This window comes from Amphibalanus amphitrite, unplaced genomic scaffold (genome assembly GCF_019059575.1).
Source record: "Amphibalanus amphitrite isolate SeventyFive unplaced genomic scaffold, NRLGWU_Aamphi_draft 000210F_arrow, whole genome shotgun sequence".
In the NCBI taxonomy this organism is placed as follows: Eukaryota; Metazoa; Arthropoda; class Thecostraca; order Balanomorpha; family Balanidae; genus Amphibalanus; species Amphibalanus amphitrite.
The window spans coordinates 796,557-817,535 of NW_024881705.1; the positions used below are offsets into that span (position 1 = coordinate 796,557).

At 47.2% G+C, this 20,979-nt stretch overlaps 1 protein-coding gene across 2 annotated transcripts in view; it reads right to left on the reverse strand.

Moving 5' to 3' along the window:
• LOC122385160 overlaps positions 1-20,979 on the reverse strand; it is a 43,870-nt gene that overhangs the window by 14,905 nt on the left and 7,986 nt on the right. For both annotated transcript variants that reach the window (XM_043373233.1, XM_043373232.1), the window contains exons 3-6: positions 12,803-12,956; positions 10,526-10,680; positions 2,459-2,582; positions 2,160-2,268 (exon numbers count right to left, since the gene is read on the reverse strand). In XM_043373233.1, coding sequence (XP_043229168.1) covers positions 2,160-2,268; positions 2,459-2,582; positions 10,526-10,680; positions 12,803-12,956 — 542 coding nt within the window. The remainder of the gene's footprint in view (positions 1-2,159; positions 2,269-2,458; positions 2,583-10,525; positions 10,681-12,802; positions 12,957-20,979) is intronic.

A 20,979-nucleotide genomic window follows, 5' to 3' on the forward strand; every position in this document is an offset into this window, starting at 1 on the left:
AGACAAATACTACCAGAGCATAATGGCATGCCTGCGCGAGTCTTCACGCCGAAGCATTGGCAAGGCGGTAACAGGGAATGGCAAGGCCATCTCAGGGTGGAATGACTTTGTCAAGGAAGCCCACTCAGTTCTCGGGGACATATACTGTCTGTGGGCGTTGGTAGGTAAACCAAGAGATGGCTACATCTATGATCAATTGAGACTGGCTAAAGCTCGATTCAAGTATTCATTGCGTTGGTGCCTTAGGAACGAAAAAGATCTACGGGCTAAGTCGATGGCCGATAAACTAGCCAGGTATCCACGAAATGTATCCTCTTTTTGGAATGAAGTTAGAAAGCTCAACAGTTCGCCACCGCTAGCATCTACGGTTGGTGGCGTCACTGGTGCTTCTAATATTGGTGAAATGTGGAAGAACCATTTTGCTGAAATACTTAATTCAGTGACGGACCAAAGCTTAAGGCCTTCCGTACTGTCACAGCTTGATGCTGACCTTCCTGATATCCCACTTATTTCGGTTGCTGAAGTTTCCAGATCGATACGTGATCTGTCATCAGGTCGTAGCCCAGGGCACGACGACCTACAGACGGAGCATTTAAAGTTCGCACCTCAATCATGTGTTGTTCACCTCTCGCTATGTTTCAGTATGATGGTAAAGCACGGGCATCTGCCTCAGGCCCTTACTAAAGTTGTATTGGTCCCAATCGTGAAGGATAAAACTGGTAATATCTCGGAGAAGGACAACTACAGACCAATTGCTTTGGCCAGTGTTAGCTCTAAACTTCTAGAGACGTTGATCTTTATGCGCTGCAAGGAGAACCTAAAAACAACTGACCATCAATTTGGTTTTAAGCCAGCTCATGGTACTGATATGGCAATATATGCAGTCAAAGAAATTTCAGATTATTACCTTAGAAACAATAGTGCCGTGTATGTTTGTTTTCTGGATGCATCAAAAGCTTTTGATAGAGTGAATCACTGGAAACTCTATGACAAACTTTTAAAGCGTGGAATTGATAAAAGCCTCGTTAAACTTCTAGTTGAATGGTACGGTACTCAGCTTTTTCACGTCAAATGGGGTGGTGTCACAACTGGCGGTTTTAATGTAAGTAACGGCGTGAGGCAGGGAGGTATACTTTCCCCCTTCATGTTCAATGTGTATATAGACTCTCTTTCTTCAGCACTGGATGAAACTGGCGTTGGCTGCCGTTATTTAGGCAGCATGAATCACATTGCTTATGCTGATGATGTCATCCTTCTTTCGCCATCTCACCATGGCTTGCAAGTGCTCTTGAATACTTGCGAACGATTTGCAGAGGAGTATGATATCAAGTACAACACAAAGAAAACTGTATGCTTGATTATGCGTCCAAAGGCTTTGAAAAATCTTAAAACTCCTGAGCTGTCTCTATGTGGCACAATATTAAGAGTTGTAAGTGAGTACAAATATCTTGGTTACTTCATGACTGACAATGTGCGTGATGATCTTGAGATTCAGCAGCAATATCGTATGCTGTGCTGTAGAACCAATTCGCTTATTCGCAAATTTGGCATGTGTACGTATGCTGTGAAAAAGTATTTATTCACGACCTACTGTGCTTCTGTGTACTGTGTTCACTTGTGGCGTGCTTATAGTGCTGCGGTTATAAGAAAATTCAAAGTGTGTCTTAACAATGCTGTCAGAATATTCTTTGGCTACTCCAGGTTCTGTAGCGCTTCGTCTATGCATGTGTGTGAAGGATTAGATAATTTTGACGTGATGTACCGAAAAGCAGCATGGGGTTTCATGCAGCGTTTAGATGCATCCACCAACGCGATCATCAATGTCCTGGTTGACAGTGACATACGCCGGCGATCACCGCTAAGAGCGGCATGGAATGATGCTCTGGGAGTGCCATGAATCTTCATGTTATGTAACATTGGACCAAGTGTCTGTAAATACAAAGTTCTCTCTCTCTCTCTCATTAAGCTAAGGAAGATTGCGCCAGCTGGCTGCTGTTGCAGAAGCGAGCTAAACAAAAAATGCAAAAGTAGTTGGCACTTCTCAGGAGATAAGCCAGCTGTCCTTTCAACAGATTTGCATCACATAACACAGTTCTAGGACGGCAGTAAGGGCGAACAGCGCGCTGCTCTGTGTGTGATTCTGCGCCGTTTTGACTCACCGCTCCGTCGGCCAGCGGACAGCTGGGGCGGTGGTTGGCCACCTCAGGGATCGGATGGTGGTACTTGAAATTGTACTCGTACGGCTCCAGCATACGGATCTTGCCCCACCTGTAATGCAAAAAAGTGGCCAATTTCAGGTTATCATTTCAGCCAATCGTCCCTTTTTTTCCTAAAACATCCATAATACTTTTGATGGTTCTCTTACTGAAGTTCGACTGAAAGTGAGCTAAATCATGCATTATCTTGACAAAGTGGACGCGATTGATGCCTTGTCTTCCTCGGCTATCGGGTCACACACCTGTTGAAGAATAGGACTATGGCCATCATCCAGACACCGAGCACGATGACGATGATGCCGATCTCTTCTGCGCTGAGCATCTCTTCTCGATCGCTGTAGGAAGACGGGACGAAGCCGAGCGGCACTGAAATCACACGGGACAGGGAAAATGTGAAATCACTGAGTAGCGGAGAGGGTGTGACGTATAGGTGGATAGCCGATCTTCACACAGTCTGCTGGGAAATTCCTAAAAGCTATAAATATAAAATGGATGCGTACCGGACGAAGAGGATGGCTATCTGTCGCACCGCAATGCAGAGAAGCAGTAACAAATTTGACATGTTCTGAAACCATAGGTAGGTAATGAAAATCACAATCAGCACACTGCTGTAGCCGGGTGTAGTGTCGATAGCTCGAGCAGAAATATGCGAGTGGCAAAGACCTCTAAATTCAATGACCTAAATTGTGCTCTGAAACTTGCGCTTCCTGCCGAGCACCTGAGCGCACGCCTCGGCGGCAAAGTTTGCACCACGTGCGAACGGATAGGGAGCGGGCTGTTAGCTCCGGACGGTAAACAGACTGCCTGCTCGTAAATGTCGGTCTGAAGGTCAGCTGAAAAGGCGCGTAAACAAGGCGCTGCCATTACACGATAAATTCATCAGGCAGTTTACAGTGTCCATACACAACGGCAAAAGGAGGTCGAGCGGTCATGGTATTAGTGCGTGGAGTAGCATTTCTCCTTGAGAACCCATCAGTGAGCTTTTCCTTAAGCGATGCCTTGTAAATGTTAGCTGGGAAAGCGGAATTTGTCTTAAAAATACTTCTAAAGCCTCATGTCCCAGCTGGGTATTGGCGCAAGTCTTTTGCTCCGCATAAGACTTCCCTCAAGCATCACGATTCATCAAAACTTAGTACCTGAGAGATCAGAGCAGCTCGTGAAGCTCTAAGACTCCGAAACTCCAACGTATTTCCCCGGGAGCGGTTTTAAGCTAAACAATGAATTTGTGCCGTATCGACGTGAACGTCAAAGACACAAAACTCCCACATGCCACGTCGTAAGAGTACATATGTACCTGCTTCGTAAAATGCACAACTCGAATTACGGATACGGGTCGTTTCAGTCCTCACGGTATCACACAGTAGCGCAATGATTCTTAAAGGGAAAATGGTCGATAAGTGCGAGAAAAAAAACGGCACAGGCACACAAAATATTTTATCCGTAGGCAAAGGTCGTGAAACGCAAAGAGTAAATAGCACCATTTGTTTTAAGGACTTTAACACTGATGATGATCACAATCTATATGATAAAGCATGAGGAAAGCGTGCTGGGTGTGCTATTTACACGTAATAATTTACGCAGCCGTAATATCGTGACAACGCGTTCTGAATGGACCGTATACTTCAAGCAACGTACGCTCATAAATCACAAGACTTTATCAAGTGACGAACATATTTCTTTGCGAGTTCTGTCTCGTTTATTCAGGTACCACGCCGTTAAACTAAGCGAGGACTGAGCTCATCGTACGTGTGAAGCGCACACGCTGTTTGTGCTCGTAATAGATCGGTTCACACAGCATCATGAGACACCAAGCAATTTATTTTTCATTCTTCATCCTACGCAATTACGGTGTCTTTGACCTGAATATGGCAAAGAAAGCGATGACGGCGAAGAAAGACAAATGGACGAGGGACATGTGAGCCTACTTGTGCATATTAATGTAGATATTCAAAACATTAACAGTATCCTGGTGCAATGAGAGTTGATGAGGTCGAATCGCTTCCAAAGTTTTGGGCATACATTTGTGTGCTTGGTCTTTTCCTAATCGGTACACTAGTCAAATAAAAAACGTTAGCTTTTATTCTATAAATACCTTTAGCTGTTGCGGTAATTAACCGGAAACAGACATTACACAGCACTCATGCATCGCAAACAATAACTATGACAATATTTTGATCCTATGTGTGCTAATACTTGGTGAAACATCTTTCAGTCAAGCAAGATCTCGACCAGTTCAACGTTCTGCCAAAAACCGGTGCTCCGGGCATTTCCTCTGGCGCTGACACCAACTCTGCGTTAAATCTCCCTGCGGTTAGACGGCCACAGAAGCAGGACGCCCTAACTGGCCGATGACATGCACAAGCTCCCCGTGGTCCGCGCTAGCGATTTATTGCCGCGTTTCCCGGTCGGTATCGCGGTAATTTGTCCGCATATTGAGCCAGCCGCAGCCGCTAAAGGCGGTGAAGACGCTAGTTAAAGGCACCGGACAGAGATATGGCAGAGACGTCCCTGCTAGAGCCCGTGTTACAGCGGCGAAGTCAGGGAAATGGGTGCTGGTGAACTGCTTCAAATGGTTGCGACAGACCGCACGATAGACGACGATAATATGGAAATGACTTATGCATTCCCCATATTCAAGTGTGATAGGCTACTCACAAAAGTGGAATGTGGAATTTTTATCACTGCCACTTATATAGGTATGCTTGAGGAAGATTTCCGAAAAGGATCAAAAGAAACAAAGACCGCTTCCATCATGCCCACAGATATTAAACGGAAAGTACTAAGTAAATGTTTAACAATTATTCATGGTAAAAATAAAACAGCTTATTTGGGATTGACAAATGTACACACTTAAATACCTACGCAACAACTCCGATCTCAATGCTCATACAGGTTTCCAACAACCAGCCTTTGCTAATATCCGCCTTCCGATACCGTTTACGCGTCATTAGCCGTTTTCAATACCCTCTTTGCGGAACGCTTTATCACTTGGAGGCACATAAGATCGCTTTTACTGTCTTTTGTTTGAGACAATCGATACATATTGCTTCTGTGACATTGACAAAGAGCTGCCTTGACCTTCTGAGCAAAATGGCCGCATCACAACGATTGCTAGCAGATGGTGCTCGTTGCAGGTCCAACAATCGATGACGGACTGGCGTGACGCTGATATGACACACAGTCATGAAGACGGGCTTTGATCCGAGCTCGGGGTCAGAACTCCACAGGGGGACGTGAAAGGAGTGAATACAAAGAGGGCAGAAAATGTGACACGTGGCATGGCCCGGCTGGTCATGAATTCTGAGAAAGCACGAGATGCTTGACGGCAATAATTGATAGCCACAAATGCTGGTACAAACTGGCCCACGCCGCGTAATTTTGGCTTTGATATTTGATGCCTTCTGCGCAACGTTTATCATTCTACACACGTCATACATTATACTGCAACGCGTAACCAGATCAAGAAAAATGACCAGCTTGGCAGGCGTACCACTATTCCAGCGTGTGTGCCTGGAAAGTAGGTCGCGAACGTCGTCCCTCAATCTCTAAGCGGTTGCGACGGACGGGACGCTGTGCACGGCGGCACAGTATCCAGGCCAGTGACAGGGGCTCGGGTCGCTCACAGGTAAAAAAAAATATTTGCTAACTTCCGTGCTATCCTGGAAAACCTTACCATCCCAAAGCGTGTTGAATCGACATCTGTCTATCCCAAGGCGTGTCAATGTTTATTCAACACGCCTTGGTTAGTGAGATATTCCAGGATAACACGGAAGCTCATAAATAATTCCACGGTGTAACTGAACGGCTGTCGTTCACTGCCCGGGGCGCCGGTCGAGTACGAAAATTAAACCCACATAAAGCTAGAAATAATATGTGTAGCGTTCCACCAAATTGAAAGCAAATGGTAGGCTTTGAACGATATAGAGGGTCTTCAATCACGCTGGACAAGACATTTGCTGCCCACTGACACTTTAAGGCTTGTGATTGATGGCATCGTTGTTAGGCCATTGCGAAAGATATGCTTGCTTATATTTTACATGTCTAGGATTGCCTTATTGCAGTTTGCATTTCAGGTAAGTTGCAAACGCCCTTTTTTATATGTATGTACGTATGGTACCACAGGATAGGTATGTTTCTATAATGTAAAGCATCTGTTTCCACTATTACCTTTTAATTGCTTGCATTAATCAAGAAATCAAGCCGATTGCTGCCTTCAATTGATTTACCCTTTTCCAATCGTAGGCTGATTGTATTTCACCTTTAGCACCGATACCGGGTAAAAACCAAAATTACATCGGCCCCAGCAAGTTAAACTTGTTACTCGCCACTGCGCGTACGCGGTCGATAATGGCGTAAAGCAATACCACCAGGAAAGCCGTCCGTTCGGGCTATGATCAATACCAATTAGTCGCGGAATTGCCCGGCTAATTCCCCGCATTGGTCCCCAATAAATCGCTTGATCATGTATGCGCGGTGCGGCTCGGAGAAAAAGCGGGCGTGATTCGCCTCGGAAGAACAGACGCTAGCAGGGCTTCAGCCTTTCTCGGCCAGCCACAGCCACCAGAGATAGGGCGAGTTGCATTCAGCTAGAAACACGATATACTTGTGATAAGTGTGACAATCGTATGAATGTCTTCATTTAAAAAGGGCTTACTAGATTTAAAAACATACAGTGAACGTCAGGATATAAAATGTCATGGCAAAGTTATGCTTTTGTTTTATGTTAAACGAATTGCCATATTTCGTGTGATGAATAGCAATGTTCTAGAGACAATTCAAGAAACTCTAAATGCTATAGAAAGGCATCTATCAGGCAGCATGACTATTTCTTTACCACATTTAAAATACTTTATAAATTCACATCAAATGAAACCACCACTTGGCAGCTACCCCACAAAATCTTTCAAAACTAAACGCTGTTAGTCTCGACGATTATCCTCTTCAGCTATCTTATCACGTTTGCATACATAACCGGAAGCTACTGGCGGAATTCGTGTCGGAAAACATCACCCACACACCCGTCCGACAGCCCTGCAGTGGAAATATCACAGCCAACCGCGCTCACGTCCGCTGAGCCACTTAAATCACACCGGCAAAAACACACAGCCGAGCGATCCGCCCCAGCAGAGATGAATGAGTTTAGCGGCGGCAGAGCCGGAAATTCGGAGAGCCGCTAACTATACGCGATGTAGAGAGAGAAGCACCGACGATAAATCATATATGCAGTGGGGTGGTTCGTGATGGGAGGAGATTGTGTTGTCGTAGTTCTTTATGACTGTCGTGTGATTATGATGAGGAATGTCGTATAAACGTTGCCAGCGCATCGCCTCCGCATAGCGGGAATTTAAACGTTACTTAACCCTATTCCTGGCGGGGGGGGGGGGGGGGCCTCAGGAGCCCCCCCTGAGGTTTTTTGGTTATTTCTCCCAAACGCGTTGAGCTAGGAAGCTCAAATTTTCTGACTTTTCCTAAAAGGCTTCTACGCAACATGTCTGAAAATTTTGAGTTGATCTGACCTCAGGTCAGGTCACCAGAGGCGGTTTGGTGACCCTACCTCAGAAAAGTTTGCAATCACGCCAGAGCTAGAGTTTTTGACCGATCAATTTCTTCTCTTCAGGGTTTAGTTAGGGTACCAGTATGTGCAATTTGTATATCTCGGAATTTTGATATCGGTGACCTAAGGTCAGGTCAATTTCGCGACCTCCCCATTATAAGTCAATGGGGGAAAAATCAACTCCCTGTTTTTACCACTAAAACGGGTCGGAATGGCCCCACATACCATACATGACTTCATATACGATCAACCTTCACTACCTTGAGGTCTGTTTTGCTGTTGGGCAGCTGTGAGGTCATGTGACGTCATCAAAGGTCACCAAAGGTTTTTGGCCAATAACTCCGTACAGGAACAAGATACAGGCGCGTGGATGGTCTCATTGTGTTCAGCTCGTCAAGACGCATCGAATGATATACATGATGACCTCGAGGTCACGTGACCTGAGGTCAACCTTTGACCTTGACCTTTCGAGGTCAACATATATATCATTCGATGCGGATTGACGAGAGGATCACGATGATGCCCTTAGTTTGTTCCTATCTTGACTAATTCGAAAGTTATTCGAGAAAAACTCGCTCCATATCTAGCGCCGCCATTTTGACTTTTTCGACCCCTGTGACGTCATCTTTGACCTGACCTGAAAATGACCTCTGTAAAAATTGTAGATCTTGGCCGTGCGTATCCGATGCCGTTTACCGCTTGTCGCTATCTTGCTTCGTTCTCGAGATCTCAGGGGGGGGGGCCGAATCGGCCCCCCCCCCCCCGCCAGTTTCTTGTCCCCGGCGGAGCCCGCCAGGAATAGGGTTAAGTGTTGAATTCCAGTTTTTCGTTAACCCATTAATGCCGCTTGGGTCATATATGACCCAAAAGCAACATCTTAACATTTTTTTCTAAATGGAGGCAAGTGGCACTTTGAGGAACTTGTGCGTGTGTTTTGTTGGATTTGTGGGTTCAGCGACGAGCGTCGGAGCCGCATAAAACTCGTGTGAGCTCGTCCACTGAAGTTTCTGGAGCCCAAGACGACGGGACTGCACAGCCGCCGGTCACTGGCAATGGCGCGCCGTCCCAAAAAGTAATATTATGTTATGTTTGCACTTTACTATCCATTGAATGATCGTCCACCTGGCATCTAAATTTGTCTGAAAAAGACATGATGTTTATTTTTGCCCTTCTTGTCGCCATCGGATAACTTTTTTTCCTCGACAAATATCCTTGGGTCATAAATGACCCAGCCGGCAATAGTGTTGTCAATTTTCTCGTATGTTGAATACAAGGGAAGCAATTGATGATTATACGATTATTTATTTCTGGGGGTTGTGATCAGATCACAGTGGCGGATCCAAAGGAGGGGGGTCATATGGGTCACTCATGACCTCCCCTGGGACCCGGGGGCACCACCGACCTATCAGGGGCACCACAGGCCTATTGTTGCGATGTTGGGATATCATGAGCGGACCGGTTGTCCCGGGCCGTGACGCGGGGCGGGCCGGCGACTCGGCCGGCCGAGGGGCACCACGGGCCTGTCAGGGGTACCACAGGCTTGTTAGGGGCACCACAGGCCTGCAGGAGCACCATCAGCCTAGCAAGAGCACCACAGGTCTGTCAGGGGCACCACAGACCTGCCAGGGGCACCAGCCAGAGGTCTGCCAGGGGCACCATCGACCTCACAGGGGCACCACCAGCCTCGCACGTGCACCTTGGGCTTGTAAAGGGCTCCACGGGCCTGTCGGGAGCACTTCAGGCTTGTCAGGGGCACCACAGTCCTGCCAGGACCCAGGGGCACCAGCGGCCTAGCAGGAGCACCACAGGCCCGCCAAGGGCACCACAGCCCTGCCAGGGGCACCACAAACCTAGCAATGGCACCACAGACCTGTCAGGGGCTCCGCAAGCCTGTCAGGGGCACCTCAGGCTTGTCAGGGCCCAGGGGCACCACAGTCCTTCCAGGGACAACACAGGCCCGCCAGGCCTATGGTGTCCCCTCTGGAGCACCAGAGGCCTAACAGGGGCACCACAGGCCTGCCAGCAGCACCAACGGCCTCGTCAATGAGACGTTGCAAAGCATTGCAATGCAGTGCCTCTTAATATTGTTTGGCTGAGACCGCTATACAGTATACACAATAAGGTATCTAGCTAAATCGGTTTTCGTGACAACTCCTTATTTGTGACTATGCCAATGCCGGTTGGGTCATTTATGACCCATACTTATAACTTGAGAACCGATGGAACAATTTTTTTAAGCTTGCACAGTTTTCTTACAGGGACCCGTGTGGCTAACATTTGTTAAGGACAACTAAAGAATCAAAAAATAAAAATTCCGGCATTAATGGGTTAAAGTCGTGTACCGAATGAGCTAGTTAACTGGATGACTTACGTAGTCGGTTTCGACAGCGATGATTAAATTAACATGTGACATCGGAAAACGGGAAAGGTTTTCTGATAACTCAGAGATAATATTTATCATTTTCTAATGTGCCGGTGCTAGAGCTTTAATTTCGTTCCTCCGAATCCTATGCCGGCTGGGCAAAATGAGCTACTCCCAGACGTCATTAACGAGTGACCTTTTCACCAATCAACTCAACATCTTCATATGAGATATCCTGCACGTCTTGTCAAAGCCCACGTGTCAACACCCCAGGCATACATGCATGCATGCAAACATGAATAGCTCATCAAACTGCAGAACAAGCACTGAATTTAATCTCCTACCACGGTAGTCGTCTCCTCCCCCCCCCGCAAATCCCCCAGCCTCACTCACACGTGGGCGGAGTGTGGAAGAAGATCACGGGACTGGTGCCGACCAGGGAGCCGTTCACGGATGACGTCATCACCAGTCGGTACTGGGTCTCTGGCCGCAGGTTGTCCAGCGTGGCCGAGCGACGGTGGCCGTGCAGGTCGGCCACCACGCGGTAACTGTGGGGTGAGAGGGGAAGTTAACAGAGAGGCTCCTGTGGACAGACGGGAAAAAAGTTAATTTCCCCCTAGGTAGTTGTGGGTACAGGGAAGAAGAGGATAACAATACGAAGTCCCGAAGAATGCGCTTCCCACAACCTCCTTGCGTTTGTTTTACCAATCCACTTCTAGTCCACAGCCGACATAGTTAAAAATCGATCAGTAAAGGCTCTGAATGCTAAAAACTGGTGAGCAACTTCTTTCTTCATCCAAAAATGATTCATTGCTCTTTGACTTCTCACCACCGCAAGCCGCGCCTGCGGTCGCGGCCATAAGAAGCTGAATGGCCGTCACCTGAGCACATGACTCGATCGGCGGCACTTGCAGCCGAGCTTTCAGAGCCAGCCGACCGTGTTCGTCCGAGCTGAATGCCGCGCAGCCGGTGCGCTCTCACGCCAGGAAATGCAGTTTGGTCGGCATACAGCGCCCGGGCGGCCGTCGACCGTGGCGCCCGAGAAACTAACTGAACTGACCGACCGCACTCGGCCAGAAACCAGGTCCGAGTCGTAGTTTCAAAGACGCCTAGATTGGATGGCCGGTCTCCTGATGTCTTTACCGTGATTTGGAATAGCAGGAAGCTGGCAGAGGATGGCATTAATGTGGTTCATTTAAAGTCAGTGCACATGGAAGTGTCGCAAGCACTCCGCAGTAAGCGAATGCATATAAAAATATCTTCAGGTTTGATGTTTGGTGGCAACAGATTCAGCAGCCACCTAACTTACACAATGCACATTAGCAAACTTTTGCTTTAACGCCTGGGCCATTTCAACAAAAAGAATCAACAGTTGCGTTACTGCGTTCCTCTGAGGTTTGAGCTGGCCTGGATTTGAAAGCCGAATATTGCAAAGGTGCCTTTCTTTTTCGCCCACACCTCATTTTCGGAGCCGGCAGGCTACCAGTGTTGTTCTCACTGGAGACATATCTGCCTCATTTTTGGGGGGAGGGGGGCGGTTGGGGTGTTAGTGTCTATCTTTGCCATGTCAAAATTGATAATTAACACATTTTAAAGAGACGAGAAGGCCAACACTTCAAACTTTTAAACGTTGCCTACTAAAAAAAGCAAAGAAAACAGAAAAGAAATAAGTTGTAGCCTCCGTCCTTCCCCAGAACTTAAACTCATAAACGCAGACGATTGGTAAAAAGCCAATTTAGCTGAAGTTCGTAGGCATACCCCGTTCACCTCTCATCGGCGTTAATATGTGATGACGCTTTGCGAAGGCTCGATGACGGGTGGGTTCTCATCGAAAATAGATGTCCACGCACCAGTAAGCACCGGTGCCTGGAGCAACAGGCCTGAATAACTAACGCGCCTGTCAATTTCCGGGCAAAAGGTGGGCCTGCACTGAACTCTGGAGTGCCGCAGAGATGCATGAATTGTTCAGCAGGCGAACGGATTCCTGCGATCGGGCGGGCAAACACCGACGTTTTGCACTGCTTCGCCGCAAGACATGTCCAAGCTAGACACTATTATCGGGCTTGCCTAGGGTCGGAAGCGACAGGGAAGTCATTCGTGGAAACGAGCGATAGAGCAAGAGTTACTAGACATTATAGGATCTACAAAAATGGCTAGTGCTTTTCTGAAGAATGTAAAGCACATGTACCTATAGGAAATAGTTGATGACCGTCAATAAGGGAAAAAGTAAGCAGCATTGTGGAAGAAATAAAATGCTTTTTAAAAATATTTTCTATCGCATGCATACAACATCACAGCCATAAGCCCTGGCAGTGACAGAAAGGCAGGCACGCAAGAAGGAAACTAGGAAGATAGCTGGAGAGAGAGAGAGAGAGAGAGAGAGAGAGAGAGAGAGAGAGAGAGAGAGAGAGAGAGAGAGAGAGAGAGAGAGAGAGAGAGAGAGAGAGAGAGAGAGAGAGAGAGAGAGAGAGAGAGAGAGAGAGAGAGAGAGAGAGAGAGAGAGAGAGAGAGAGAGAGAGAGAGAGAGCTAGTGATAAAGCCAGAGATTAAGCTAGAGCCAGAGGTGGAGCTAAGGCTAGACCTAAACAGACACAGTGGTGCAAAGCTAGAGCTAGAGGGATAGTAAAAGAGTGAGCCGAAAGTGAGACTGGCCTTTTCTCGGCGGCTGACCTGGCGTTGACCGGCCTGTAGATGAGCTGCAGCTGCACCGGGCCGGCGGCCTGACCCTCGCCCTTCCTCCCCCCGCCGCCGGCGGCAGTCAGAGACCAGGTCAAACACACGGCATACGGTGTGGAGTCGCGGATCGTCAGGTTCGCCGGCACTCCTGGAAAATATAGAGAACGGGCGGGAGAGGGTTAGATTGGTGGGATCAGTCAGAAGTATGGGACATATCACAGATGAGGGACCTGTTAGTAAGCTGAAAAATGGAAAATCTGGATATAGAGCAATCAGAAACTGCAAGGCGTTGGCAACGGTGTAATGACTTTATAAACCGCATTTAGTGTTCTGATCTGATCGGCTAGGCTGCTTCTTGAATTGACAAATTTAATGGCATGTCTGGAGTATCAGGGACACCTCTTGAACACTTTTGGCACTTCTAGGACGTAAAAATGTCATTTGCAGTTTACGCGTAGCTGTGCCAACTTAACTCATTACCCCATGTTCACGAATTAGCTCATTATTTCGCTAAGCACCACCATTACGCTTTAATGTTTTAGTGCCCGATTATGAGTTTGCAACTCGCCAGCAACTCGCTATTAAGTCAATCAGAACCTGTGTTTTAGTGCAGTCTAAGTGCAGTACAAACATATTAACGCCCATGGGCCATAACACGTGAAACGGGCTGTAAATCAGTGAGTGTCAACGGCTGTTTGTGAGGTAGATAAGCAGATATTAATCAAGTGCGCATCTGGTGTAGCTTTTATTGCTGAGGACGTAAATAGGAATGCCAAACGCGAAGAGGAGTCCGAAATCCTTGTTCGTCAAAGCATGGATAGTCAAAGGACAAAGGTTGAAAATTCTAGTAACTGTCCTGTCCCGAAATGGCCAATAATATGTAAACTTAAAACTTTAATACAAAAGATGATTGACATTACTTAAGAGAGCGTTGAGCCTTTTGCACTATTAATTGGCTTTATTCAAATTGCCTAAAACTTATTTACTTCGTGATAAGTAAAATACATCATCCTTCAATATATCACTTGGCGCAACGAAATCAGGTCAGACACCAGCTGACTTCTACAGATATCTCCCAGTTGCATTGTTTCACAATCACAAAAAGTGCTGTCGTTCCCAATACGGTGCGGTTGTTTCTCAGAGCCCATCGCACCGCCTGTCCAAACATCCAGCTCCTGAAGAACCGATGCGACTGTGGGGAGCTCTACTGCGCCAGAAAGGCAGCATCGAAATGCCAGAAACGCGCGCCCAGTCACATCGAACACTAAACACGCGCCGTTGGGAAGCGGTTTTCCGTGTAGAATCAATGTCGATTGTGTGGGACGCTTGTGGGTTACTTGGCGGTTCCTGCTAAATCCTCCAGCGACTTTTATTGGGTAGTGTTTCCCCTGCAGGCTCATGCACTTAGCGTGGCCATCCGGAAAGGTTGGGGGCCCGATAGATTGAAATTTAATAGGGCCAGATTAGCAACATTGTAGCACGTTGGAGAGTCGGACACTATTTTGCTATTCTCCATTCAAACGTTGGGCATAGGACTGACCGGCGTAGATGGGGCCATAAAACATTTCAATGGATTCTTAGCCTAGAGAAGAGTCATTCTTTTTATAGTTTCGCAGCAATCGCCACGCAATTTGAAAATGTGGATCGCTCTTGAATGTAAAATACAATACAATTTCTTAGACTTTCTATGTAATACGGCTCAAGGGTGAGTGAAAGATTAGCCCTGGCAAGATCATAAATTGATCACATCAAGAATGTCGTTCTAACCTTCTCGCAAGATGGTTTCCACTTCAACAGGAAGCTTAGAAAAACAATGACATGCACGTACAAAAGGTTTCTCGGAGTTCCAGCTAGAGTTAATAGAATTCGCACGAGCCAGCAGCCAGTTTCGAGGAAGTAAGCATCCATGATTAACCAGAACCCTACGTAAGAGCTTTCGCCGAAGGGCGACAGTAAAGCACTGGTGACCATTACTCCCAGCACACAGTCCGAGTGCGTTAGAGGCTGAAGTAAGCACACCTCCTGTTGAAAGGCGCCGCCGGGTCGGGAGGTGCCACCAAGCCCGAGGCCCCTCCCCGGGGGCCAGCTGGTGCCTAAGAGTAAGTTCGGCCACCGTGCGAAGTTACGTGGCCGCTTCATCTGGCGCAGTCTGAACCCCTCAGAGGGAGGGGGCAGAGGAGCGCGCGGTGCTGAAGTTTACACCCGACTTGACTCAGAAGGGACTGGGGTGTAGTGGACCGTGTGTGTGATCTGAATTGTGGGTCAACAGTTAGATTTACTTTTGGTGTAGAGGCTATAGATGGCTCTCTTGTGTTTTTGACTTTTATCAGTTGTGACAAGAAGAATGAAGAAAACGGTAGCGACCTGTCTCTGAGGCAGTACCGTGTGGCGTGTATCACAATTAAGGTGTGTAATTGGAGGACGATTGTAATTAACGCCACCCAAGCATGCCAGGCTCCTTATAGGGCGTGTAACTGAGCCGCCGATCTTCGCGCAAGAACTGCATCAAAGCGAGCACCACCCGACACGAGATGAAAGGCGCTCCTTGTTTCCTTTCTCGCAAAGAATTTAAACAGAAGTGGCCCAGCTCGTCCTTACGCACGCTTCTGAAGCGTACGCATAGGAAATACAATTCGAAAAAAATCTAAACGATCTCAATCATTTCGCTTGCTTCCTTTTTAAGCTACTAGCTGTGAGCCTGTAGGTATGTCTTGAGTCATCATCTAAGCTCGTTTCTTGCGACGCGTATGTCTCAATTACGGTAAGAAATCAATGACCAGAAAAATTAGCATTGGAAAAATTAGATAAACCTGTGTAAAGGCGTGGTCCTTATGAGCACATCTGAGAAACACGTATTGAGCACCGAGCGCTTCAATCCACAGAGCCACCTGTTCCAAAGAAGCGACTAATAAGATCGGCACTAATCTATACGTGACGCCACCACCTCGTCTATAACGTGTTCCTTATTACCCAAACTCACATAATGAGCGTTCGTTACCTTGGTTACTCGCAGGACCTATGAGCTCGTTACCGTCAATATAAATCTCCGCAGTCCGCACCTATTCATCTAGATCTGTAAGTGACATCCTCTCCCTATATCTGCGAGTCATGGCGTCTATACACCCGGCTGAAAGGTGTGACTGGCATTCAGCGCACATGGCTAAGACGACACCCCGCGGGGTCATTGATGTCACTGACGCAACGATGGTCTGTCAGCAGCACTGCGCAGAGCCTCCCCGCCCCTCTCTCTAGAAGGGTTCGTGTGGCGCACGTCTGAACGGTCACGAGCTGACCGGAAGACCGTGCGGTGCTCAGGGCATTGGTAATATTCTGCTGGTGCGGAATGCGGTCTACCGTTTGCGTGTCGATCATACGATTTCCGGTTGAGTGTAGGTGGAGTAGGTGGGTATATGTAACGAAAATGGTGAGTATGTCTGTTGCTAGGTCTGACGAATCCCGCTCACGGGTCATTAACCACAGGTCAGGCGGCCCGTAGTTTTCAATTAATCATATAGAAAAGAAACGCACCCCGCATTGCTACGAAGACTCTCATAAAATTAAGAAAAAGGTAGGTTAAAGGTTAGGTGGTTCAGTGCCGGGCTTCTGGAGCCCATTACCACTCGATTCTTCACACCCACTGGACGTTACTCACTGCACCCGCCATAAAACCTACACTTCTTGAAAGCTTCTAGAGGCGAGCTCGAAACGCAATTCAACTTTTCACCGCCGTCACTGATGAACTCGCCAGTCTTATCCCTCTAATTCGGTCACGACCCGCTGGGGAGTACAGTTGGTGCTGGAACAATTACCGCCGGGCCGTCTGGAGACGGACTCGGCCTCTCAGCTGGGTCAGTGGCTCAGACGCTGCCGCCCCACCCCGTGACCTGTGACCGGCAGTCGGGTCACACAGTCACACCCCAGGACGGCACGTCTGGCCGGCCAGTCTCCCCAATCCGCCTCTACCGCCGCCGGCCACAGCAGGGACACCGCTAGCTTTTCAATTTATTCGCCGCCAATTTATGGCGGTGAGAATGGTTTTCATTGGGGTTTCGTGGGCCGCGCGGCTCGAGGGACCAGCAGGGGAGGTCGGCCCTCCACTGGCAGCGCTCACACCTTGAGCCATAGATCGCTCCGCTGAAAGAAGGCAAACAATGCCGGCTATTTTTGCGGTCCTCTGGGCGACAGCCAGGTTGATAAATGGAACAGCCATTGGCAGCGAAATGTCGTGCGAGTTTTTCGGCCGATAGGCTGGCGTTTTCTACCTGACAAAGGAATGGAAGCCAGATGAAAAATGACCAAAACACGAATAAATGCAAAGTAGGTTTTTTGTATTCATGGTTGCAAGAAAAGTTTGCATCTTATTTCCCTGAATGTGCATACGGGCTGGTCGATAACATTGCACTTATGATCTTAACCCGGCAGGCGGTGGGCCTACCAGCCACCTTCCGCGCGGTGGGGGGGCACTTTTTTGCCCCCCCCCCGTATCTCCGAAACTACTGGACGGATCCGGAAAATTCAAAGAGCGTTCGATAGCCCTGTCAAATTTGTCGAAGGAAACCAAATTTCATTGACCTCGGGGTCACCGATGACGTCACAGGTCAGGTCAAAGATAAAATGTTTCACCGTTCACGGGGCTTCTAGGGAAAGCGCTATAACACCGAGTAAAACGCATTTTGTCGAAAATCAGCGATAAGGCGTCAGTTGTCTAGTACATATGTTGCTATTAGAGGTCACTGGTCATACCAGGTCAGGTCACAGGTCAGGTCACCAAAGGTCACCAAGGGTCACCACATGAGCCCAACTTTACTAAGGTTATGCGATGCATGTTTTATGGCCAGTTTTTCATTTCCAACTCAATGGTGTTGGTTATAAGACCATCAGGTACGGTTTAGGGTACTTTCTGGTGGAGGTCAGGTCAAGGTCAGGTCAAAAAAGGTCAAATTTCAAAGTTGATATTTTTGCATAAAATGGGTATCGATTCGATGCAGCTCGTCACGGGGAGTCTAATGGTGGTCTTTGTTTTGCGCTACGAGGTCTATAATTGCTAAAAATTGAGTTTGAAAATTTGACGTCATCAATTTTGAACAGTTTTTTTCGCTATAACTTAACCAAAAAAAGAGGTATCGATCTCAAATTTGGTATGTAGATAGAAGGCGGTAGGGGCTATCAAAGATATTCCGGTTTTTTCGAAATTCTAAAAACTTTTTTGATTTTTTGGCTATTATATTCAAAAAATCTATTTTTTATTTTTGGGGGTCAAAATTCAAAAAATTCGAAAAACCGAAATAGCAGTTTTGTAGCCCTTTTAATTCCACACCTCTTATGTCTGAAATATTTTTCTGTATCTTTAAAGCTGTAGGCCTGACAGCTCTTCCCGCGAAACCTTTTTTTGGGTCGAAAATGGCAAAAATGGCGTCACTCTGACGTCATTAGCGGCCAACCTATCATAGCCTTTGGAAAAAAATTTGGTCACCATGTGCGCTAGCTGCTCCCGGGAGGGTACTGAAAGTTTGGTGACGATCGGCGCAGCGGTTCTCGAGATATATCGAAAAAACTAAAGGGGGGAGGCAAAAAAATGCCCCCCCCCCCCACCGCCTGGAAGGTTAAGACGTCGTCGCCTGTAGCTATACTCGTAATTGCATAGTGTAGATATCGCAAGAGAACACAGTGACCAAGGTATATGATACCGTTAGCATGCCGTGAAATAGTTGTCAGAGAACATAAAATTAAAAATATAATTAGGTATCCACTATCCAACAATTTAATCAGCTTAATGCCAGAGGGACATGGGTGCCAAACGGACTTAGACATAGGAAATTAGCAATTAAATAAATAACAAAATATGTTGGCCGTCTTTACCGTCTTTGCATCAGCCCCGAACGTGCAGAAGTAGCATGTAAAGCCGGCTTTAACAGGATCCACGTTTAGTACCACTCTCCTATGAGGTGACACGGCACCTTATAACAGGATTACACGGCGACGGCTCTGTCTTCGGACTCCTGGAATAGACTATGCATGGAATGTGATGTTTCAGCCACGGGAACAGCGTATAGCAGGCCGTCGCTTTTGAAGCGATAGCGTAAAAATGTGATAAGTCGAAAGCAATCCACTTGTATGCCACACGTATAGCGATCTTCATTATGAAAATGCAAAAAGAATGAATAAAATGATGAAAAAGGATTGAAAAGCTGGACGCTAAATCTGTAATCCTCGTTCTTTAGAATTATGTATTTCAATCATGCGTCTCTTCAGGCTTCTCTGCTCTGGAAGGTCCCAAAATAACATTGTGAATCTCGGACCATGAGCCGAACTTCACTTAAACACGCGTCTTCACGTTAGCATAATTTATCGACATTAAGTTATCCTCTTTAAATCAATCAGCTGGTCCAACTTTGACCGGCAGAAAGTCAACACTGCCCACCTAACTAACTACGTGCCGACGTTAGATCATTTGGGTCGTCGAGCGAGGGCTATGGGGACTGTGCCGGCCACCTGTGGAATGCCGGGAAATCCTCTAAGATTTATGTACTTCCGATAACCCAGTCGACTGCTCTGGTCGGGAGAGAGGGCTCAGCTCTGCCCAGCTGCATAGTCCGGTCGGTCGGGGAAGTCCCAGGCCCCCGGCTGAGCTTATCAGACCAGGCAAATGAATCACTGCAGGTCCATGTAAGTTCTTAGTAAAATAACATGGCAATTATTGGGAACTGACTCCAATTCGCTACACATAACGTGTCGATTTCTGTTGAAAAGATCAATCCGTGACTATTTTTTTTTTTGCTGCTGATTCAGAAAACTACTCATCTGAAAGAACGATTTCAGCTGAAGCTATTCATCCTACTCACAAATGTTACGACTTGGTCACGAAGTTCGGTGCTCCAGCCTCTTCAGTGGAGAGCTGACCCCAAGTTCGGGTGGCACGATTTCGGGCAATGGTGGAGGTCGGTGTCGAAAGTGTCGAAAGTTTGGAGTTCTGGGAGGATCTAGAAGACGATCTGCCTCGGCCTTACTTGCCCGTTTTATCTGAATTTGAAATAAGTCGTCGCCGTCTCCCTCCGTGAGAGATGAAAAGTTCGTTTAATCTTCGTTCCAGATTCCTTTTATAGCATTTGTTTAATAACATAGCTGTGCCACTATAACGGTGATGAGAAATCACTATTCCCTACCTTATTATGTTATTTATTATATTAATATATTCTATCGCTGTATCTAAATCGATGCTCAGCACTCCTATTGGTCATAATCATTTGTCGTATCACTTTAAATATATAATGGATGATGTTTGTGTCATGATTATTGTTTATTTAACTCGTATGGTTGCACTAAAATACACATGTTATGCTGCACCATGCGAGTGTAAATTAGCCCTTTCCCCACCTGCCTTCCAATCTACCATTTATCACTGCGCACCTTCCATCTAATCTCTCCCGCCAGACAGGTGACCCTGCGCCTCATGCAGTGACCTTTGACCTGACCTATGGCGCTCCTATGGGTGCCGTGGCGGTGGTTCCAGCCGCTGTCGGACCGAGCAGTGACCACTGGAAGCAAAGGTCCGTTTTGGCGCGGCCGGTGTCGGTCGGCGGTTCGTTTTGACCGTGACCGCTCGGGTGCAGAGTGGCCGGGCGACGTGCCGCAGCGGCGGCGACCTTTCGTAACGAGCCCCCGTCTGATCTGGTGAGACATGAGCCTCCTCCAGCTGCAGTGAATTCTGATCCAGCAAAGGGTGTGTGCCCGGAGAGAGACGACTGGGCCATCACTCAGGCTTAGGGCTGCCGTACAGGCGAGCCATCTGGAGTAGGGGTCGTTACCTCTGAAGAAGACAAAGAGTTATTTAAGGCAGCAGGTCAATTTTATACGAACGGCCAGCTATTCCGTTTGAGATGTCATTGCCCTTTGATATCAGTCATCCGATCGCTGATGAGATCACGCGGTTCGAAATTTATATTAAGGAATGAAAAGCACCACCGGACACCGATTTTCACGTTCTGTCATTGCTTTGTTTTGATACTTTCCGATCATTCATTATATTTTTTGAAGGGTCGGAATGAATTAGGCATATGTTTGTTGATCCAATTGGATAAAATGAATGCCCATCATAAATAACGTTTCAATCAAAGCTAATTATGAACAAATTCGATGGCACTATATCTATAGTACCTATCCATTTTGATGAT